We start from the raw sequence: 25387 nt of genomic DNA, 5'->3' as shown, positions 1-25387 counted from the left end.
GATACTCTTTTTCTCAGCCATGGCACAACTGTAACGCGTACGAGCATATTCTACAGAGCGCTGTGCTTTGTCGGGTAAGTCAGGCTATACATGAGCTGTTACGCCTTGATACAATATTCAACTTGATAAGCCTGATAAGTTCTGTACTATCCCACAGAGGGCCATGCAACATATTTATCATCAATGTCCAAAATGTTCAAAGTTTGATGGAAAACTCTCTTAAATTTGTCAGTTGGAATTCGTGGCAGCGTTTCCCTACGGCGGCGTTTACACATCAATGCTCCACTCATGAACTGTTCGCACTAAAACGTATTAGGATCAAGGTAAAGCAGAAAGCGTAAAATTAAGAGAAGGAGGTCACTTTTCACTGTGAAATGGCACACTGTTGTACATGTACACAATGTATTTACTGGGACAGATCACATTGCATCAATGAGTGTATATAACTATATCAGATAAAAATCTGTCTTTTTTCGGGTCAAGTTTTGCTGAAATTGATGAATAATTTGGCAAAGCAACATGCTCGGTACAAAGTGCAATTCCTTTTTGCTGTACCAAAACCATGATATTTCCAGATTTAAAATCAGCTGGTGATTTTGTTAACATCAATGTACGATTTAATATTCATTATCTCATTATCTTATTTATTTTATTCATGACTATGAAATTCTTACTAAAGACGATATTTGTTTTTGTATAATGTACAGCAGTAAACTTTTCCACACAGATCCTCCACAGGATGGCGTCAGTCTGTCAGGTTATGTTAACAACACAGCCGTGGAGTCTGGAGAAACCCTGAACTTGACCTGTCAGGTGAGAGAGGGGAATCCCCCACCAACACTCACCTGGTCATCGCGGTGTGGTCAGAAAAACACAGTCTCTGGTAACGATGGACGTGAGCAAATCATTATCAGTATAACCGTCAATCCTTCCCTGAACCAGAAGACGTGTGTGTGTCAGGGGAGTCAGGACGGGGCGTTGACAGGATGGAGGGAGCACAAAAGCATAATATACAATGTCACTTGTAAGTTTAAGCATATACATATAAACTGATTATCTCGTCTAAGTATCCTCACCATATTCATTACAACGCACGTGCCGTTCTTTAAGCCCGCTTGACATCACTGCCACCACAAGGCAGGCTTGACCTTTGGAGGTTGTGTGACGCACGCGTATGCTGGTTTACGCTTAACCTCACAACTCGGGCCCAAGTGTGGAAATACTTGATCAGTATTCATCAATAAAATCGTTTCAGGTTAGAATCATATCGTTTACAGTTTAGAAAATTCCAGTGCGTGTGCGTAAAGTTTATTCGAATCAAAAGTTGAGGCAGAGGTTTTGTGTTTTATGACATCACTTCCGGTCGCTTTACCCTGATCCCAATGATCCCGGCGTTGTTCCTGAATTTTTTAACAAAATTTGCTAGTGGTGGCAAGGATGTATAGCACTCTGAGAAGTATGGTTTTCTGACGTTGCCATGGCACTTATTATTGTGTATCGACCAGTTATAAACAGAGTGGTTTAAATATACAAAAGTCAGAAAAACACGATCTGCAATAACAAAATTGAAAAACTGGTTTGGCATTTCATCCGCATTTTGTATTTGTTTTGTATAATGACACATATTTTGTAACTCTAAAATCGATGGACACTGATTAATTTACAATTGTTTTTAACGACAAGGTGGTAAAGACATTAAAGTGAAAGACAGCGCCTGACTAATGTTTATGTCCATTAAAAAGACTACCACCCAAAGCGTCATAAACCAGCATTAAATATGTTTTTCTGATGTTTTTTTTCAAACCCAGTAAACATTTAGTGAAACTTCGTCTTGACATAGCTTTAGCAGGTCTCCATTATCAAGGTGTCGTCACATCTGCTCTTGCTCTCGGACGTCGACTGTATTTTATGATAGTCTAAGCGGTAGCCTATGGCAGATAAAAGTTGTGGACTTTGGCGATGAAGGCCCCAGTGATAAATATAGTTTTCTGGAAAATTGGACATACTCATAATTTCACTGTATTATATAAAAGAAAACAAAAAAACACTCTTTGTATTCGAGAAAGACGAAGGAACAAAATTTAAATTCTTCAACTGCTGTAAAATCGAGAAAAAAAATTTTATCATAGGATTTAATTAATTTTAAGAATTGTGCGGTGAGATGCCTAGTAAATATTGCACAGCTTCTGATATTTGTTATTTAGAAACTGCTGACTAAACGCTAAAATGAACGACAACAATTTTATTTTGGGGAGATGAATGCGGTTTGGGCCGAGAGTGTATGCTACTGTCTGACATTATTTGTAATGCCGTCGTATTATTACACGGCTTGTCAATCAACTGATTTTACGTCTGTGGTAGTCTGTAAATGACCTGATCCACCACACTTTGCGAAATGGCCCCTCTGTTACAGGTAACTAAATGGCTGTTAATGATCTGAAAATAATGTCTTATGCAGTAGGTCTGTGTTATCATATGTCACTTCATGCAGTGAATGGGTATAGACTACGCCACAGTTTAGGCCGCGTAATCTGATAGCAGCTTGTTTGATTGGATAAAGTTCCCAAGATGGCTGCCTCGACACACACCAGCTATTTGTGCAGAATTATCTTCTTGTTCTACACGTTATTCGGTGAAATCTCATTAAAATAAAAAGTGTGATACTTTTTCGAAAGTTTGTTTCGATTAAAGTATGTTTTAGACAGGTTGTGTTTTCTCCTTTAAAAGACCATGATAAAAACAAAAAGTGCGTTACATCAGGATATTAGAATAGCAGTACAATCCATTAACATGTCACTAACTGCCTCTTGTGTTCACAGAAGGAGTAATCATGTAGTATAGAAAGGAACACGCAGAATTGCGGCTCAGATGCCTTTAAATGATCTTCAAACCATCTCACATTGATTTGTTTATTTATTTATTTGATTGTTCTTTTACGCCGTACTCAAGATATTTCACTTATACGACGGCAGTCAGCATTATGGTGGGGAGAAACCGGGCAAAGCCCGGGGAAACCCACGACCATCCGCAGGTTGAGGGAGACCTTGCCACGCACGGTCGCAGAGGAAGCCAGCATGAGCTGAACTTGAACTCACAGCGATCGCATTGGTGAGAGGCTTCTGTGTGTTTGAGCCGCGTATATCACATTTGAAGTGTAGTGTATGTACCTGTAATCTGAAATTAAGAAGATAAAATGTTAGAGATAGTGTCTCAAAAATATTTTTATTATTGATAAACATAATATAAACAGTGCAAAAATGTAAGTACAATGGATTGTGCACATTTCCTTCAAATTACTCTGTATATATTTGCCAGGCCTTGCGCCTCCTGTTACGACCTGCTAGAAATTATACATACTCCTATGACTCGGCTTTAGTTCAGGAGGTACCTGACAAAAACCTGGGACCTACACCGATCACTCCAGTTTTCCCAACCCGTGAACATGACCGCCGTCAACAGGCTGAACAATTCTTGAACACGGGGTAAAACAACAACGAATCCATAACTCAAACCAGGAAATACTTGTTCCATTTTCATTGGTATTTGTTGGCATTATGTAGTGGTGTCAATATATTGTATTTGTATGTAAGGTATATTTAGTATATGTAATATTTGGGGGCCTATGTGGCTCAGTTGGTTAGCGCGCTTGCGCAGCGTAATGACCCAGAAGCCTCTCACCATTGCGGTTGCTGTGAGTTCAAGTCCAGCTCATGCTGGCTTCCTCTCCGGCCGTAAGTGAGTGAGTGAGTGAGTGCTTGGGGTTTAACGTCGTACTCAACAATTTTTCAGTCATATGACGACGATCGGCCGTAAGTGGGAAGGTCTTGCAGCAACCTGCGGATGGTCGTGGGTTTCTCTGCCCGGTTTCCTCCCACCATAATACTGGCCGCCGTCGTATGAGTGAAATATTCTTGAGTACGGCGTAAAACACCAATCAAATAAATAAAAAAATTTAATATTTGTTTATGTATGTAGTCGGACCTGACCGTGTACAGCTCCGGGTAGATTCCAGAACATCGGGAAATACAGTCAACGTCACAGAAAACAGCACAGTGACATTTACATGCAACACTAGTGAGTCCAATCCTGGTGCCGTTCTGACCTGGTACAACAACAGCAATCCTATGACAGCGGCAGATATGTCAGACGTGAGCTCACATCAAGGGCACAATCACGGGTACCTGGCCACACAGCTGTATACAGTGAGAGTTAATCGATATCAGGATGGTGACGTCATCAGTTGTGAGGCTCAGAGACCTGGTAATAGAGGCAGGAAACGTGCATCACCCAATCTCACACTGGATGTCAAGTGTAAGTTTTTCGCCTTTGTACATATTACCTTTCTTGAGAAGTTCTTTTAAATTTATTCAGTGATCACCATGTCCATGAACTTGTTTTATTTTCTGTTGGTTCACCTTACTTAATATAAGCTATACGAACGTGTTGCGTTGGTATAAGCCCTGATATGTCGTCGAGATGATCCTTCAGGCTCGTGAAAATATTCAACATCTAGAGAAATATTCAAGTATCAGGCTGTATACTCACTTAACACACTGGTATAACGAATTTATCACAATGAAGAGCATGTCGAATATTTTTTGTTCAATTAATATGTGTACTTCAGTCAATGTTCGTTGCGTTTTCATGGACGCTTTGCCGGTGTGTGGCCGGCAACTGGCTGAAACCGACTTGGCAGCGCACAGTTGCTCAGAGCACAAAGCGCGGCTGGACATATTGGCTGAGCTGAGGGAAAAAATCGTTAGGTGAACTGCCAATTTTGTCATTTTTGATTTAGGTAATCGAATTTAACTGTGTCAAAAAGATGCCACGAAAAGCTTTTTCTACGTGTTGTTTTTGTAAGCTGCTGAATCATTACAACTCTTTTGAAAATGAAGGCAAAAAAGGTGTTTAGTAGAAGATTGTCAACCAGCGTTGCAATCGGCTGGCACGTGCCTTCCTGACTCCGCAGGTATACAAAAATATCCTCGCCTGTTCGGCGAGTTCGGTAGCTTATCCAAGGCGGATTGTTCAAGTACATGTCTAGAATTCAATCTGAATTGTGATTATACAATGTAAACCCAATTTCGGTGACATTTCCTCAAGTAGAATCCAGATGAACACAATAATATCTCCCCCAAATTTAAAACCATGGTGGATGAACGCCAGCCGCGCATATGATTTCAACTGAAAGCGATGTACATGTTTCTGAATCTGCTTGTAATATAACGGCAATATTCTGATATTTAAAGGTTCAAACCTTTCAGTTTCAAACCCTATGTAAATCTTCATTTTTTATCAGAACGACTGCAGTCCCTTAAACGACAATCTTAGTAACTTGAGAATTATTGATAGTTGTCCAGCCTCCTATAAAATTTGTTTCGAATTGTTCTGTCCACACATCGACCGAGTTCCACTGGGGGATCGAGAATAGAATAAGCATTTTTGTGTAAGCACATGAACATTGTATTTATGTATTTATTTGATTAGTGTTTTACGCCGTTCTCAAGACAATTTCATTGATATGGCCAGCATTATAATGGGAAGAAACCGGGCAGAGCCAGGACGAAACCCACGACCATCTGCAAAATGCCGCAGAGATTCCAACGGCCGGAGAGGAAGCCAGCATGAGTTAGACTTGAACTCACAGGGACCGCATAGGTGGGGGGTTTCTGGGTCATTGCTCCGCGCTGGTGTCGTAACTCCCTCGATCACGGAGGACCCTAACAATGTAGACCCAAATCGTATGCCTATGTGCGTGTAGGTGCATATATGTATATTTACAGTATAGTGAGACAGTGTGTGTGTGTGTAGGCATGGCAACGGCCACATGGTATATTTTTTTTCTCAGCAGCCAAACACAAAACTTCAGTACCGTACAATATGTATATATGCACTGCACACCTGCTCAATGAATACTTTATCCTATCATGAGAGAGATAAAATTTAAGCTTAATGTTCAATGTTTAAATTCCAAATTAAGCGTATGTAATAAAGAGACGCAGTCTTAAGGCCGGACGCCATCCCAAGGCAAGAAGACAAATATTACAAAATTGGAAATGAGGATATCAGTTAGGAAGTATGATATTCCATCTTGAGATTATCTTCAGTTATAGTACACGTAACAAGCGTTCCATGGAAGTTATTTAGAAAAAGAAATTTGTGTACTAACTAGATTTTAGCTGATACAGCGAAAGTGATGTCAGGTGAAAACAAAAAAAATTAAATTCGAATATTTCTAATCTGATGTAGTCTGATGTCCTGGTCACGAATCTCATCTTATTTGTTTCCAGCGATGTACGGGTGAAAGCACAATGTCGCCGTATTTGCAGGTCACGTAAAAAAAAACTGTTACAGATGTAAAGCTGAGCCTAGCGACTATATATTTATTGTGTGTATGCTGAAATATTTAAAAAAAAAAAAAAACATGGCTTGCATTCCTTCCAAAAAGCATCCACCAGCCTATTTGCTACATTTGGCACATTTACATGTACATGCTACATTTGTATAGTGTACATATAATGCTCTGATGACTAGGAAGAATGTACGCTTTCACGCTATGTCACGTTTTTAGCGAAAATGGTCGTTGAGCAATTCTTTAAAGTATATCCTAGGGTAGGACTTAAGATCGTGAACCGTAACTCGGCTGATACGGCCATCTTGCTTGCATTTTAATTAAAACCTTAAAAATATTGCTCCAGGAGGAATTAATCTTCTGACATGAAAATAGCGCTGGTGTTTTCTCCACGGTCTTTTCTAAAATTTGTAGATTTTCGATTTTGGATTACTTAACGTGAGACTTGAAATTAATTTCTGCAATTTGCCATGGGAAAGGACTCAAACTTGCAACAATGAATTTTTGTCTTTCGTTTTTCTCCACCAGCGAAAGATCAAAGCCGCAATATGTATGTGCTGGTCTTCAGCCTGTTGTATGTGACACCTGTATGCCTTGGGTTCAAATCCAGTATATTCCTTTATTTTTTCTTCGGGTATTTTCTCACTTTCTTCATTTCACTTTCAATGCATTCTTCACACCAAAGAACACAATGACTATCTGCAGTAGTTCAAAGGTATAATCCAAGACCGCCTTTACAAGTATCTGATTACAATATATCCTTTATTTTTCGGGTCTTAATTGTTGTAATATATTTATGTATGGGAATGGTGCCCTGTGCATGAAAGAGTTTACAAATTTAGCCGTCCGCAACATTCGAGCAGTTTTACTTCAGCAGCAGTTCGACAGGAGCAGGTAAACAAATAGCTTAGGAGGGGTTTGAATCCCACTTATGCCGTCATATCGGCAACTTCTTTGCTATGTTTTTGAATACTTTATCAAAACTGGATAAAGTTTATCTCCTTTGCACATAATCCTACAGACATTGGGATAGCACGGATTAATACTCCACTGCATTGAGACAAACAGGGTTTAACCAGAAATGAGATTTTTGGTACCGGAGCTTGAACCCCAGAAAATGCAGGTTACTATATGGTTGAATACCAAAACTGATTTTCTTTACATTTTCCACAAAATCGCATAAAAATCCCTCTCTAATACTCCAGTGTTCTAACAATGTATTATTCATATATATTAAATTAGTGGATGGAAATGACTTAAAACGTAAGCTCCTTCGCCAAGACCGAGCTTCTGTGCACCTTGTGTGTCAAGGGTGCTTCACTTACATGTGCTCACATTGTCGCTTTGTTACATTGGCGTATTAGGTGAGCGTGCACGTGTGCATACAGTTACATGTAGTTATTGTCACAATACTGACTACAGTGCTAACACAGGCCTAATCCTTATGTAGACGTGAATTCAATACACTCACAAAACGCAATGCTTTCGCACACCTCGTACACGAACTTCAGGGAATTTCCTAACATTGCTCACCTTTTCGTAAATTTTCGTCGGCATCTTTGAGTAAAAAAAAAATACCGACACACTGCCATGACCACTTTACAGTGCATCTTTGTTGCCTGTATCTGATCTATTTTCAGTTCTTGAACCGGTAGTTACAAGAAATGCATAGTCTTCATGAGGCCAGACATATTAGGGTACATGTAGCATGTCGATGTAACGATTCCTCAGAAATATGTGTAAACTAACCCCATGCACTTTGTCCTTTGACTGAGGCCCTTTCTGGCTTCAGCGACTAAACCACTGTTCTCCGTTTAGCCGATTTGTCCCTGACCAGCCACATCGCAGGCTCGAATCCTGCTTTCGCTAGTTCAGTGGAGACGTTTTACAGACACCTGCTTTGGATTTCTCTAAATCTTTGCGTTGTTTCATCCAACTAACACAGACCAATCGCCGTCCTATACAGAGGAAACTTTTTCACTCTTTTTGAGTAGGGTGTAAAATATCAATAAGGTAAGTACAATATGGAAATCCCAAAGTCATAAATCCCGAAAAACAACTGTTATCCAATGCATAATTTTTATTTTCTGTTTTTTCAGCGCCTGAATAACTGTTACAGTGTGAAATGCAGCGTGTAGTGTTGAAAGGGCGTGTACAGTACCAGTGCATTATATAAGCTCGGTGTATTTGAATGTAGTCTAACATTTACATCTACGCGAAATTTCTAAAAACTCCTTCACACTATATATAAACACATGTTGTAACACCTTTTTTGGTATAGCTGACGGACATCTTGTATGAACTACGTGAGTTGCATATTTCATAATCCTCCTCCTACGATAAACATGCAGTAACTGTTATCAATGTACCCCTTACCTCATTGAAAATTGTAAATTCTAAGGCTCTGTGTTCTTTGTAGTATATGCTTTTAGTCAATGACTATTGCGTGTAATTTAAATCTAAACTAAAACGTTTGAAACAGAATACATGTGTTTGACATGTACCCAGTAGTACAGGTATGACACTTGCGTGTAATTGAAACCTGAATTGAAGATTCTAAAGCAGAAAAAATGTCTTTTGACGTGACGTAGAAAGTCCATGGAATTGTTCGGTGTCACGTTTATACAAAGACTTAAGTAGAATTTTTTGTTTTGAACACAAACTCTGAAAGTGCCCAGATGCATCATAAGTTTGTTCTTCTGATAACAGACCTTTACTCTCCGATTCCTTATTCTGTATTAACATGTGTGGTTTATTAACCATATTTGGAATTTATCTGAGACGTACATGTAGATACTTATGTCAACGTCAATTTAGGAGAAACTTTATTTTCGCTTTACGCCATAATAGGGCCTACGTGAACACGGGTAGGCTACGTAATTCTGTCATGTCTGTGTATATGTTATGGACAGATGAAGCTGCAGTGTTGGATAAAAATTATGCATTGGATAACAGTTGTTTTTCGTGATTTATGACTTTGGGATTTGTTTTAGATGACGTACTTTGTCTAGGTTCGGTTTTATAAACATTTAACACCTTGGTTGTCATGAAAAGCAATTATCATCGATACTCATACAAAGGTAAACTCATTAATAAAATAGAAAACACATTTATTTTTGTTTTAACATCCAGAAGCTACAATTTAAAGTTCGTATGTTAGTGTTTGTATTTATGAATTTAGGAAAACTTTAATGAATGTAAATCTGTAGAAAGATAAGTAAGCAGCAAATATACAAATATGTTAGCATTTTTTCTGCACGCATGGTGGAAAGTACGTCGAAAGTATTACAATCATTTGATTAATTTATTTATTTTATTGATGTTTTACGCCGTACTCAAGAACGTTTCACTTGTTCGACGGCGGCCAGCCTTTGGGTGGGAGGAAACCGGGCAGATACCGGGGGAAACCCACGACCATCCGCAGGTTGCTGTCACACCTTCCCACGTACGGCCGGAGAAGAAGCCAGCATGCAATCATTTTATAAATGATATATTAATTTATTGTTCGATTGGTGTTTTACGCACCGTCCTCAAGAGTATTTCACTAACATGACAGCGGCCAGCATTAATGGTGGCAAAGTCCGGGGAAAACTCACGACAATCCGCAAGTTTACGAATGAATGCTATATGTTAGCCCACACAACCGTAGAATATACTGTTTTTTCCCTCTGAAGTACGCCTTTTGAATGTTTTTAGTTTGGTGTTTTATATACAATACTTGGAAGTGCATTTCATAGCTTAGCTCCATGAACTTTGACCCAATAACCCTCGGCTGAATTAAGGAGCTACACATTTGTAAGAGAGTTAACTATATAGCAAAAGGAAACCATCTTATCGGTTTTGTACAAAGCCCGTCTCTTCGGCTTGAAGTGGTATCAAAGAATTGTCTGAGGCGCAATTGACCTGTACATATCCGTCACATGATCTGTTTGGTAGTAGTGTAGCTAACAAAAGCTAAAATATTTGTACGCGAGTGTGAAGAGTTTCTAACCCAACTGAATTCAAACGTATAACGAACATATGACGAAATGTTGTGGATCTCTACTCAGCCGTGATCATATGACCGAAATGTGCGTATTTCAGAAATAAAGGTAAACTTGAACTCACAGGTATATACACGTATGCCGACAGAATAGACGTGCCCATTGTATGAGGACGTGTTGTTTTGTTTTTTGTTTAGGTTTCGTGTCTCAGGCAGTTTACTACAAAAATGCCAACTTATACCATTTTTTATTCTTCTAACACATTTTAGCTTTTACTATTTTTGCTCTAACACATCTGAGTTTCTCCAAAATGTTGTTACTGTATTACGTTCTAAATTACAAATCGTTCAAGTTTTCATCTCATGTATAAACATACTCGGAACAGCGCTACGTGTGGAAAAAGTAATGCTGATGTAATGACGAGAGCGGACGTAAGCTTTTGACTCATGGCTTTATTTAAATATCCAAACAGTACTGTTTCATTTAATTGTATATCATTTGCAATTATTACGGAATCCATTTTGTCAACAGCTTTAAAGCTGTTAACATTTTGACTGTAACAAACGACGATCACAAACGCATATATATATATTTCTATTTATGCTTCCTTCTTCCATTCTTTGTGAAGGCGGATATATGTACATGTATGTCTACAGTCCTCCACGTTCTCACGTGCCGCACAACCCGAAAGCTGCTTCCGGCTGCAAAAAAATCCCCCGACCATATTCTTTTTGACCAGTCCTTTAACAGAAGAAACGAAATTGCAGTATATGCCTGATATATATAACAGATGAGTTGCCGCTGAAAAACTTCCCTTTTCTCTCAGTTGTACACTCGAACTGAATGACTGTTATTTCACCTTCTTATTTACAAATATTCAGATACATAGACAAACGGCATGTCCTTTCACTAACCAATGCAACGGAAGAAAACAAACCGAGACGTTAACATTTTGGCGGGTTTGTCAAATCTTGATGAAGTTTCGCTCAAGCGAATAAAATAATAACATTGTTTGGGATAACTTAGGACGGAGGAACACACTGTAGATACCTTCATGCTCGTTATTCAGGCTCCTTTCTGCACGGGCAAGCAACATATTACCGTCCAGTTCAAAAAGAAAGTTCGTTGCACTATATGGTAATCCTTTTTGATTTCAGACGGACCCAAGTTTACCAGCTGTAAATCATCGTACATTTTCGTGGAGAATGTCACAGCTGAGCTCTCCTGTACTACCTGGGCTAAGCCTGAGCCCACGATAAGCTGGAGTCGAGGAGGTCAGCCGAATGACCTGAGCGTGACAAATCACAGATATACGTCTGTGGTCAGGTTCGGCAAGATCAACAGGACTGACTCTGGAGCCTACATTGTGACAGCTAGTAATAATGTGAAGAGAGTAGAGAGGACAGTCAATGTCTCTGTGTACTGTAAGTGTGATTCTGTACCTTACGAATTCGCGGTAATTATCGTAAATTCGTATGTTACGTATTACATGGATCTGACTATTTCTCAACATTAATGTTAATTTAACAAAGTTTTTAAAATATGCTCCACCAAAGTTATTTCAGTATGTACATGTATAAAACTGGCCACTTTGATAATGTACGGTTAAGATATTAACATATTTTAATGATTGCGAAATGCCTGAATTGCATTTTTGAACGAGTTGTGGATTAAAGAACTTCACAGAAAAGATTACAGAACGTGGTACAAACTGTATTTGATCAAAAATGCAGCAACGTGTATTCATATGGCTACATGTTTGCGCCGCAATCTCGATGTCAGTATGTAATAAATACACATGCACTTGTCCGCGTGATCCTTCGCTGTCGATGGTCTTTTAGATCAAATACGACTGAACATGTCACAGCGTCTACTCCAACTCTCGCTAGTTAAGTTGTGCTTTTATGTTCGCCAGGCACTTTTATTGTGTACCAGGAACATGGTAACTTGTGGTGGTTTTCTCCACCCAGCAATCTAAAGGAAATCGTGTAGGGGAAACTATCTTGAGTTGACCTACACATTAAAAAATTAATCTCTTAATTTCAATAGAACATATGCTGTCTGAGTGATGCTAGAATGTATTCTGTTAATGCAGTAGAGTGTTCTGTTAAATATAACATACATATTCTATTATTTCAACATATACATTCTATTAGACTTAATATATTATATTGAATATTAGCAGAATGTTATGATAACAAAATAAATTCTAACATAACTCCGGCAATAGAACTTATGTTAAAATGAACAGACTACTTCTTTGAGTGTATGCCTACAAATACTAAGAGATAAACACTGTATTTGATCTAACCGCATGTGGCATTTTACATACAAGTAAAGATCATAAATTATTACATATGATGCTAAAACATTCAAGTTTTCAATGAGAGATTATCCCACCTTCTGAAAAATACTGCAAACACCTTTTTAGCAATAACAGAGAAAACCATTATCTTACTCATGGACAAACTTTTAGGTCAAACAGTTACTTAAACCACATCATTTTTTTTCGTATAGTTTTACTATAGTGCTCATTCTGCGATGATCACTACAAATGAGACAGTTCTGACTACGGATTTTGAAATGTGTTTGTATTTTCCTAGATCCCCCAGATGTATCTGTGGTTCTGGTATCAGGAGAAAATGTCACAGAAGGAAACCCTCTACAGCTGGAATGTCGTGCTGAAGCTGTTCCTCAAAACTACATCTACTCTGCCTGGAGTCGTACCATTGGAGGCCGTCCTGTACCACTGATAATCAGCAGCCCTGGGAAATCCCTGTCCATCAGTGAGGTGACGTTTAGAGATCAGGGTATATACCGGTGTGGAGCCACTAACGGGATTGGAAGCGCTAAGAGGGGACAACTGGGGGTTAGGGTTCGAGGTAAGGCCTTGGTGATATTACTGAGTACTAGGTTAATTGTTCCTCTGATGACCAGTTAGATATCTTTTGTTAACAAAGGACCTGGTATTGTAAGGCGGGGAATCGGCCCCAGTGCAAGAAACTGTGCACCTCAAGAAGCGAAACTAACTATAGTTGTGAGTGACAGCTGCTGATACACTCATAAGGTCATTTCTTTTCTCAGTTCTGTGTTGCTCTTATTTTCCTGTTATTTGAGAAGCATTCGTCTTACAAAGCTTTAAACATGCACTGAAGTCATAAATCCAGTCACACTGTCACAATGAAATTTTTTTTTTTGCATTAGCCACTGTATAATATATAACAAATGTAACTTTCACCCTTATAATTCGTCTATAACGTGTTAATGTTAAGGATAGATTCAATACTACATGTGCTTTCAACCGGGATTCACGTATGATTTCGCTACAGTTGCCACACGTCACGTAATACCATACCTTAAAAAGTTATCTACTCTAATTCATGATAACACCTATTTAATGCAACACGGCCTATATCTTTACTCACACTAAAGTATGTTTTCAAAGACAAAAAAATGGACTACAAAGATTCAAACTCTTCCCTAAGGTGCAATCTTTTCTCCACAGTGACTACGATTGCTCACTATACTATGAGGGATATCCTATGGTAGAAATACCGGTTTTAAACTTGATAAAATATGATAAAACTGATAACATTATAAAGTTAATGTTTTACATATGAAGACAAACGTTAACCAACACGAAACTTTGACAGCATGTAGAAATACACAGGTGAAAGTTTTGGTAAAGATATTTTTTCTGGTTATCTGGTTGATCATCATACTGTAAATTCAAAACACAGCACCTTGTTTGAACGAAAAGTTGGTGTTATTGATCAAGAGTGCATTCTTAGCGGGTTACTACTAAACCATTTCTTTTATCGCCATATAACGTTTATGGGTGCTTCGACTACGTTTTATACTACTGATGTGGAAATTTACAAAATTGTGCTGGGATTTTGAAATTTGCACCTTTTTATCGTATCTCTTCGGGGCCGATTCTCCGCCTTACTGTGCCAGGTCCTTTCGTATCCATCATATTTTTTTATTTCTTTATTGAAGGCGCTTTGTAGTACGTCCGGCAAGGTCATTTATTAACAGTTTTCTAACCACTGAGTCATTTATTTTCATATTTACACACATTTTTATTCACTACACAGGGCAGAAAAATCATATCCTTTGAGGAACCCATCCGTCAGAAATAACTAATTAAAGCCATTGGGCAATAAACTCATTATAGCCTTATATATACTCGGGTGAAAGTTGGACAACCCCTAGACCAATTTGGGAGAAACTGCAAAGGGCTCATCCCCACAAATTCTCACCACTCTCCTTGTCAACAATTCACATGGTAACATTAACTCATTGTTCATAAAATTCAACGTCCACTGTTGTGGAATCAAATATTATCCCTTGTATTCCTGGATAACTACTACACGTTTCCATAAAACTGCAGAAGGGACATAAGGGATTTTTTTATTTGAATGGCTCAAACCAAAAATATATTGAAAAATAGCGCTGAAGAGAATACCATGTTGTATGTAAGGGTAAAATGGATAGAACTATTACTGTGGTGGAACAGACATTACTTATTTGATAAGATGCTTTATATATCTCTGTCTCGCTGGCCAAACCGGGCCTAAATGACGGCTAATAAATGACCAAAACGACCATAACCATTATGGTTATATTTAAATGGTCGCCAGAACAGGATCCAAGTAACCATTATATAAGAATGTTCAAAACGACCATATCCATTATGGTTATATTTAAATGGTCGCCAGAACAGGATCCAAGTAACCATTATATAAGAATGTTCAAAACGACCATATCCATTATGGTTACATGTAAATGGCCCGAACAAATATTAATGAAGTTATTACAGGTCTTTGTAACTGACTAACTAAAAGAAAAACATCATACTGACAAAATAGTGAACTCAAGTGATGAGTTTGTACATCTTCATTCCCCAATAAGTTGGGATATAATAGGCGCCCTTACATACAATGTACGCTTCATGCTATTTTCCAAAGAAAACGAATATGAACAACCAAATAAAATAAGTTTTTAAAATAAACAAACTGAGCCTAAATTACGGCTAATACATGACGTGACATCAAAAGAGTAAAGAAACAATTACGTTCATATGAAATAGGCAAGTTCTAGTTGTGAACGCAGCGAAATGCAGTATTTTTTATTTACCTGTGTAAGGCACATGTGTTGTACAATAAGGCCCACCGCTTCGGTTCCCTATAAGTTAGAGCATCCATCTGAAAGTTGGGAAACCCCGGGATCAAACCCGGATCGGGTCACACCAAAGACTTTAGAAATGATTCTTGCTCCTGCCTCGTTTGGCGCTCAACACTGAGAGGTTAGTGCAAGAAAACAGGACTGGTTGGCACGGTGTCACTATAATGTGACTGAGTGAGGTGTCATGTCTGATATCCTCGGCATGGTATTTCAGAAGCGGCAGCACTCTGACGGTATAGACTTCCAGCCACAAGAAGTCATATTACTGAATAATTTTTATTTACGACGAAATACCCCAAGTACACATATATATCGGATGGGCATAAACAAATGGGCCGTACTTTGACGCTCAATATCTCGGAAACCCTCTTACGTCAGCTTCTAAAAATGTACAAACTCAAAAGCCAATATGTCCTTAGTATATAGACCAAATTTCAAATTTATCTTTTTCATGGGACCAAAATCAACATAGAATCAAAAACATATGTTCCGGACATTGTTCTACCTTGTTTTACCTGAAAAGGTGATTAATTGGTCCTTCATCTTCTCGGTAGACGGCGCGCAAACGTTTCTTCCATGAACTGATTTAGTCCCGAATCTCCTTAAGAGTAATTTTTCAGCAGTCCTTGATGCGTGCTTTTAGTTTATCCACAGTGAATTTTTGCGTGCGACTCTCATAAACCTTCTCGCTCAGAGAATTCCACACAGAATAGCCCATGGGATTGCAGTCGGGGCTCTGCGGTGGCCACTCGTCTTTAGTTATGAATGAAGGAGTCACTTCCACAAGATGCTGCTGCGTTGCACGGCTGACATAGGATGGCACGCTGTCTTGCTGGAAGACGAAGTCATTTTCTGGGTACAACCGGCGAAGATCAGGGAGAAGGCCACGATCGAGAAGTTTTATGTAATTTTGGGTATCAATAAAATGTATACGGGTTTTCCCGCGTCAACAAACTCCGCCAGAAACCATCAACTTCTTTGTAAACCGACTTGATTCATGGTACAGTCTCTTAAAATGTGTGTCCCGCCTTTCGTTTGCCATAAACGCGATCGTTCTGTCTGTTGCGTGCAATATCAAATGGAAAGTCTTTTTCATTGGTGAAGCCAATTTTCTTCATCTTCTACGTCGAAAACTTATCATCAAGGTTTTTGCAGGGCGTTTTTCTTTTCTGTCGAACAGTTTCTTCCCTTCTCGAAGAGCGCATTCGCTCGTACGATTTTAATCCCAGTTCTTTTTGTCATATTTCTAACAGAAGTCCGAGATACTAAAAGGTTCTTGCAATCTGTCTCTGCGATTTGTGAGTGCCGAGATTGTCTTCCTGGGAACAAGGTGCCTCTCCCACACACTGAAGATTTCTTCCGAGCAATCAGGTTTGTGTCGTGCGCTGCCTGACTTCCTTTCTAGAGAACCTGTCTTTTCTAACTTTCTGATCACATTGTTAGCGCAACGTTTATTCCAGCTTTTCACCGGGAATTCTTTCACAATTTTGTCCCTCTCCCAGCCCTTTTCAGTGAAACATGTTGCGATCAATTTCTTGTCCGCCGCAGAGAAAACCATCTTGATTCAGCAAAACTTGTGCCTATATGGCAGAAGGGTTTCTCTGACACTAGAGCCAGACATTTTTTCAAGACGACACTTGATTAACGCGTGTCACACAGGTGCAGCGCGCGCTTCCACTGATGATCCATCCGGTGTGGGTCACCAGAACGAGCGTTTTGGAGGCTATGTTTTCATTTTAATCCTGTGCACAGACTACTTAAGCTATGACATTTAAAATTTATCAGTAAATTAACAAAATTATGCCATTTAAGTGTTCAAAGCTTAAAAGAGTTTGAACAAAGGATAATGGAGCAATGCACCATTTTTTATACCCACCCGATATATATCCCAATATCTGGGATCGGTGGCATATATATATATATATATATATATATATATATATATATATATATATATATATATATATATATATATATATATATATATATATATATATATATATATATATATATATATATATATGAACAATTTAATGGTGGAAGGCGTGCCTTTTCTTGTCGAGACCATTTAGAGCTTTTCAACAGTGGAAAATATGTGAAATGTATTATGGGTGTAGAGCTGTGTTCGTTATGAAAACAGGTCAGAATTCCAGTCACTGATGTTAGCGGTGTCCATATGTAACCGGTATTTCTCAGAAATCGGCTTGACTGTATATTGTTCTATCAACAGTTAAATCTTATTACCACAAAAACAACCCAAAACAAGCCCACATACATATCCATCGGGGGAAACCTACCAACATTTTCCAATCTCTAAGCACAGCTGTAATTCAGGGCTGATTGTTTATCTACAAGTTACATGCTTTTAAACTCATACATTTAGTGATATGAACTATGGAACTTCCAAGAACAAAAGGAAAAAAAAAGAAAAATACACCTGAATTGCTGTACAACTAACCTTCTAGTTTACGCCCTTAAATGAGCAATGGAAACAAGTCCTTGATATTGTCCTTTTATGTAATTAGGTACATCTTCATTAATCTTCATTCTGTATCTGTAGTGTATCTTCAATGAAGATAAGTATTATTTTAAATTCTTTGTTGTAATGCAATGTGTGGTATAAACCAAATATATCCCAATATCAATTTGCAGAAATATCGAATTAGGAAACCCTTTAGGAGACTCCGTGGTAATTTTGGCATTTCTCGCTTACAGAGTGTGGCTTACAGGTATGTCCGCCATACTGACAGAAGACAAGTGGAATTAAAGAAACATTAAAGTGGGCAAATGCTCTGATAATAGAGATCAATAACTATATCAGTTTACATAGATATATAAATATATTAAAATATCAGTGGGAGACTTTCCATCTCAGGGCGCCTGCGTGACCAAGGAGGTTAGCACGCCAACCCTGCCTAATGACCCAGAAGACTCTCACCAGTGCAGTCGCTGTGAGTTCAAGCCCATCTAGCTTCCTCTCCGGCCGTCTGCCTGCAACCTGCGGATAGTCGTGGGTTGCCGCCGGGCTCTGCCCGGTTTCCTCCCACCAGTATGCTGGCCGCCGTCGTATAAGAGAAATATTCTTGAGTACGCCGTAAAACACCAATCAAATAAATAAATAAATCCTTAGAATTAGTTGTAAAACAAATCAGTTTTCAGGAATTTTCTACATTGACCTTCTTTAATAAATTCTAATTTCTGTCTGTGTGTTTGTCATGTATATTTTAGGAATTTAAAATTTCTTTTTTGAGAACACATATTTTCGGGAGATCACAACAAAATGTTTGTAGAAAGTAACAGAAATTATGATTTTACCCAGCAAGCCAAAATTTTACCAGATAAATCCCTATACCCGCCTCCCTTTCCTCCCCAAAAGAAGGAAGACGAAAAGAACATTAATACTTTCTGTTCTACATATTGAAAAAAAAGCACGAGCAATTAATCGTTACAGATAACTATTTCACAGCCTATACTTCTTAAATTCTAGTTGACTCACTTTCAGTGGCCAAGCAATAAATTAATTTCTAAATCACACAATCTATGCATTCTAAAACCCTTTTCTTGCACAGAACGAGATAAAATTGCAGATGAAATATTATACCATTCCATGTGGATACAAGGCGGAATCTCCGTATACAGGTCATCTTCAGAAGTCCACATCTCTCCCCATGTGGATCCCACGCGTGAAATGCCTCAGATATTATTAAGTACTATATTTGATGTAAACGTACACAGCATGATCTGAATGTTAAAGTTTAACATCAGTGGTCTGCATTAAAATATACAGCTCTTTTTGGATAATTGCAAATGGACTCGAGGAACTATATACATATATGTGATTAACTATATACAGAAAATGAGTCACGAGTGTGGTTCCCTAACATCAAAATGCTGATAGCAAAAAATGAACGTCTTAAAAGTGATTTTGAACATATGTTTTAAATCTATTGTTAATTACGCTATACTAGGACACATAGATTTATGTGTTGTTTTCGTAGGCTTTTGATTATGGTAATATGTATATAGCATTTGATGGCTCTATCACTGGATTTTTACTTTTGACCATCAAACTGTATGGAAACCGGAGGAAGCCATCTTACACCGCGCCCCTCGGATCACGGCCGTCCACACGATGACGGAGAAAATCGCGCACAAATGGTACCGTCCATGTGCCGCAACTAGTGGGCTGCGACAAGTGGGCCGTGACACAAGGGGACGAGGTATCGCTATAAAGGCCTGAAGGGAGAATGGACGTGCACGACATAATCCTCGTCCCCTTGTATGACGGCCGCGAGTCGCTGTCCGTGGCACGAGGACAGTACATGTCGCACGTGTGCAGCGTGCAACGACCCGCGGGGCGTCGGTCGTGATGTCCTCATCCAACTTTTATAACTATACTATAACATTTATTTTTTATTCATTTATTTGTTTGACGCCGTACTCAAGCATTATGGTGGAAAGAAATCGGGCAGAGCCCCGGGGAATTCTTGTAAGCACCAGTATGTTAGTGTGGTTGAGGTAGATGTGTACCTTATTCTTTTCCATTTTCTTCTCCAGCCCGACCACAGTTTCCCAGTCAAATCAAACAACAAGCAGCAGCCCTGGGTGAAAATATCAAACTGATGTTTAAGTTTGTGTCGTATCCCGCCTATGTGAGCCTCACGTGGTACAAACTGTCCAGCAACATGGCCAACACGATATCAGAAAGACTAGTCGTACCCAACACACCCGGGAGTAAATTCCAAAGTCACGTGATGGAGGCTGAGCACGAATTTCTGTTTTACGACACCAAAGTCCTGCTTTCTGGTCACGTGGCGGAACTAGAAATCTCTGACGTTAAACATGATGACTTCGGGGAATACAAATTTGTTGCTGAAAATGACGTGGGATCTTCTGAGACCATCATATCTTTTAACTTAATAGGCAAGGCATTGTTCTTCTTGTCCATGCTATATATAAAATTTTCTGAGCCTGTGCCATTCAGAGCTTCCTTCACTCACAAACCTTGGTACACATGAAACAGCAATAAATAACGCTCAAATTAGTAAATACATTTCTAATCACCGTGTTTATATAAAATATCCATGCCCATGTCATAATTTTAAAGAGAATTAAGTAATTTACATATGTATTGTGACTGAAACACTGAAGCAGAAGTATTACCAGACCAATTTTAAAACATTTTTATCTGAAAAAATATACACCCTTTCCTAACTGGTTAGGTGATGAAAGAGCATTAGGTTAATTACTTGAGACATGCTATATGTACACATAAAAATGAAAGATACGTGTATTTTAAACGCGGACATCGAGACACATCTTTATAACATTTTCTTCCCCAAGTGCAACATCTTCGCCAGTCTGACCTGCAAGACCTAGAGCCCTACATGTACATTATAAATTTCTGTATTTTTCATGTTTGAATCTAATGCTGAACCTGGTAAAACCCTATTAGCGTCCCTGGTACCGGTACTGAACATGTATATGCATGGTTATAAAAGGCCTCTGACCTCTCCTACATGTTACATGACAGCGACTATGACGTAACGAGAAGTTAGTTTTTGAGGCGTGAAACTACAGGTAGTAGCAAAGTGGGTACCTTGCCTATTACATTATACAGTATTTAGGTTATGCCACGACAGTGAGAAGTATTTTCTAGGTAATAGAATGTAATAAAACATGTTAGTTTTGGAGGCGTAAAACTACTGGAAGTGGATACCTTGCCTATTGCATTACACAGTATTTAGGTTATGCCACGACAGTGAGAAGTATTTTCTAGGTAATAGAATGTAATAAAACATGTTAGTTCTTGAGGCGTGAAACTACTTGAAGTGGGTACCTTGCATATTAAAGCATACAGTATTTAGGTTATGCCACGACAGTTGGAAGCATTTTCTAGGTAATAGAATGTAATAAAACATGTTAGTTCTTGAGGCGTTAAACTACTTGAAGTGGGTACCTTGCATATTAAAGTATACAGTATTTAGGTTATGCCACGACAGTTGGAAGTATTTTCTAAGTAATAGAATGTAATAAAACATGTTAGTTTTTGAGGTGTAAAACTACTGGAAGCGGATACCTTGCCTATTACATTATACAGTATTTAGGTTATGCCACGACAGTGAGAAGTATTTTCTAGGTAATAGAATGTAATAAAACATGTTAGTTCTTGAGGCGTTAAACTACTTGAAGTGGGTACCTTGCATATTAAAGTATACAGTATTTAGGTTATGCCACGACAGTTGGAAGTATTTTCTAAGTAATAGAATGTAATAAAACATGTTAGTTTTTGAGGTGTAAAACTACTGGAAGCGGATACCTTGCCTATTACATTATACAGTATTTAGGTTATGCCACGACAGTGAGAAGCATTTTCTAGGTAATAGAATGTAATAAAACATGTTAGTTCTTGAGGCGTGAAACTACTTGAAGTGGGTACCTTGCATATTAAAGCATACAGTATTTAGGTTATGCCACGACAGTGAGAAGCATTTTCTAGGCAACAGAATGTAATAAAGCATGATATCAACTTTTGAGGTTCGCAAAAAGTTGAGAGATCTAGAGAAAAGTCGATGTTTTTCAGCTTAAGAGTCAGAAATCCATATTCTTATTGATTGTCATATATTCCAGATCGTCCGTGCCCACCCACTTTAACAACCATCTTATGTGAAAACCGTGTGGCCAATGTCACGTGGATTTCCTGTTTTAATGGCGGTTCCTCTCAGATATTCAAACTCCAGTACAAAAAGAAGGGAGGTAATTGGGTAATATATGATGATATAACAGACTTGGGAGAGAATATGACTGTGAGCAAAGTGGTGGAGAGTCTAGACGATGGGGCTCAATACAGCTTCAGGGTGTACGGTCAGAACAGGTGGAACAAAAGTGACACTGTAGAGACGAGTTGTATAGTTACAGGTAAATGTGAAGGCCTTGTGACATGTAAACAATAAAACAGAATAAAACATAATAACAAATGTACACACTTCATATAGACGCGGTGCAATCGGTACCCTTTTAGGTAAAAACAGGGATGACATTCTTCAGAGAACGTGTTCGATAAAAAGCACGTGTACATGTATATGTGAAAATGGAGAACATTTCAGTATTAAACATTCTACAAACCAGTTCTAGAAGTAAAGGTATGTTTTTAAAAATAAATATTATGGTATAACAAGAGACTCTCTCGCGCTCGCTTTACATCACTCTCACCACTAGACAAGCTAGACCTTTAGCGCACATTGGCTTTTTTAGGCTTAGTCTTATCCCATGAATGCGTGTCTATAAGGTATTATTAGAATCACAAGTTGAGAGAGATTTTGTGTTTTCTGAAATCACTTCTTGCCTCATCACCGTTTCCCCGGAGACTTTACCTGTGTTCAATTTTTCTGTGCAAAAATTTTCTAGTGACGGCTGTGATAAAAAGCAAACTTAAAGCAAAAAATGGCGCATGCACTGTATGGCGTACGAGTACCAGTAAGTGACAGACGAGTAAGGTCCCTTGTATTTATTTCGACTCACTCTGTTGCGGCATAAAATATATCAGGTTCCTGAAAATGTGCAGTGGTTTCTCCCTATCACTGTCTAATGTACTCAGTCGTTGTGCCTGATTATCATCATGTAACAAGAATTATACACTCATTAATAAATTAAGATATAAAAATTAGCTTACCTTAAAATTTCTTTTCGACAACATTTAACATTCCTTTTACATACGTGTATATAAAAAGTATCTATACCTCCTTCAAATATATATATATATATATACTTTTACTTCCTGGGTTTTCAAGACTATGAATTCGTGTTTTACAGTTTCTGTTGTACCTTCAGGTACCACCCGTGATTTAGCCGGTCCCGTGGCAGGCGGTATCTCCGCAGCTATCGTTGTACTGGGAGTTGCGCTTCTAGTTGTTTTCATGTTCCGTCGTCGAAAGCAAGGTAACAACGAACTGTGAAAAAAATATTATTAATTTAAATAGCCAAGGGCATATGACCATAAATGGAGAAGCAATAGTACAAGGAGAAGCAAAAAATTATATGAAATTAAAAACGCTTTTTTGCGATATCATAGATTTGCTATCTATACTCTTGCTACTGTTGCTTTACTCTTGTTTTGTATAGTACTAACGGATGTCAGTTGACATGTTAAATCATTAGATTACTTTTCTTATTCCGAACAAAAACTGTACGACTTATTTGAAACCGTTGTGTTTTTGTCTCTTTTTTGTTGATTAACTGGACTATTTTTGGCTATACTTCCTGATTTGTATTCCTAGTAAATCTTGGGGGGGGGGGGGGGTCGAATAAATTCTGTTTATGTATAACTTAAAACTTATGGTAGGAACAACAGTGGGATTGCGGTACGAGCATTGCTCTTTTAGGCGCTAGTGCTAAATCTTTTTGATAAAGTTTTAAACCATCAATGCAAACATCACTTTTTCTTTGATGTAGTCTTTTGTAATGTACCGTTCATGTTTTCAAGAAACAAGAGTACCGGTACCAAATAAATGTGGAAATTATTCAAGTAAAGATACATACATTGTCTATACACATCTTGACTGTCAAGAAGTGTAATGATTCTGCGTGTACTCTTTCAGGTGTTCGTTCCTCAGGAGAAACAGAGTAAGTTTGACAATCATATGAATTATCTGTGTGACATATAACGACTTAATGTAAGTATAACTGGGCTCTTAACGCAGATGTCAAAATATAATGATACGGCGTTTCAGTTATACATGCCTTTAAATAAACAAGCGCATGATCATAACACTCTACAGTTCTGCAGATTAATATAATCAGTGGAGAATTATTTTTCCTGACAGGCAAATGAGACCTGATGGCGTATCAAATGGCGTGCAATCAACCAGACATTACGAAAACGTTCCAGGTGAGAAGTGAACCCTATGCGAAGATAGGACAGTTTGGAATGTATTTACTATTTATTGATGCAGTTATTCATTTGTATATTTGCTTGTTGTTTAGCGCAATACTCAAGTGTTTTCACTCAAGCAAAGACGTTCAGATTTATGAGTAGAGGAAACATGAGTGCCCGCCGTGAATCAAGAACGTTTGGTACGCTATGTACATATGCACCGTGTTCCTGAGCCTATCTAATTTGTGTTCGGTTGAAAAACATAATTTGATTCATTTTGTCTCAGAAAATCCCTTTTTTACCTTACGTCTGGTATCTATACGTACATACACTAGCTATTATTGGCGAGAACAGTGGAACGTACTTTTCCGTAATCTCTGACAATATTTCAGACGGACAAGTCTATAAGTAACGCATTTTTGTATTTAATTAAAACACACCAACACTTGAAAATAACTTATTTTTGTTATGTTTATTATTTTTTTGTTCACAGCTATCGGGTTTTCGTCAAACGAACAGTAAGTAAGATGCATAAAGACATTCCGGGTCACTCGCGTTTTACACGCTGTGAGACTGGCACAGACTGGCAGATTGCTTTTAAAATTTGGGTAAAAACGCCCACATATTCTAGGGTCCGAAGTTCTTTGGTCGCCGGAACAGGTTCCTGGTAACCATAATATGATTGGCCAGAACGACCCTTACCATTATGGTTACATTTAAATGGCCGCCAGAATAGGATCCAATCAACCAGTGCGAATGTGGTCGCATTTTCTTTGTTCGCCATAACATTGTTATTATCACCAAAATTATATTTATTGTTTTGATATCTCAAATAATGGTATCTCGCCTATACCATCTAATTGTATGCACTGACGTGATGGATATCAATGCTTGTGGTCATGGGATTTAGGGTAATGCACAAAGCTCATCACTGTATCCTCAAGCATGTCAAAAACATTCCGAACAAGATAATAATGAAGTTGGTACAGGTCT

General features: G+C 38.3%; 1 protein-coding gene across 1 annotated transcript; it reads left to right on the top strand.

Moving 5' to 3' along the window:
* Positions 1-699: 699 nt before the first annotated feature.
* Positions 700-24912, top strand: LOC135481496 (hemicentin-2-like; the record flags this gene model as incomplete). The annotated part of the gene is made up of 8 exons (XM_064761317.1): positions 700-895; positions 11493-11759; positions 12939-13217; positions 20080-20445; positions 22153-22440; positions 23353-23460; positions 24120-24144; positions 24888-24912. Coding segments are annotated over exons 1-8 (1554 nt in total), but the record flags the coding sequence as incomplete, so codon positions are not given.
* Between the last annotated feature and the right edge of the window lie 475 nt (positions 24913-25387).

Source organism: Liolophura sinensis, unplaced genomic scaffold (assembly GCF_032854445.1).
Source record: "Liolophura sinensis isolate JHLJ2023 unplaced genomic scaffold, CUHK_Ljap_v2 scaffold_186, whole genome shotgun sequence".
Classification (NCBI taxonomy): domain Eukaryota; kingdom Metazoa; phylum Mollusca; class Polyplacophora; order Chitonida; family Chitonidae; genus Liolophura; species Liolophura sinensis.
Note: the sequence above shows the minus strand (reverse complement) of the source record. Positions and strands in the feature narration are given on the sequence as shown.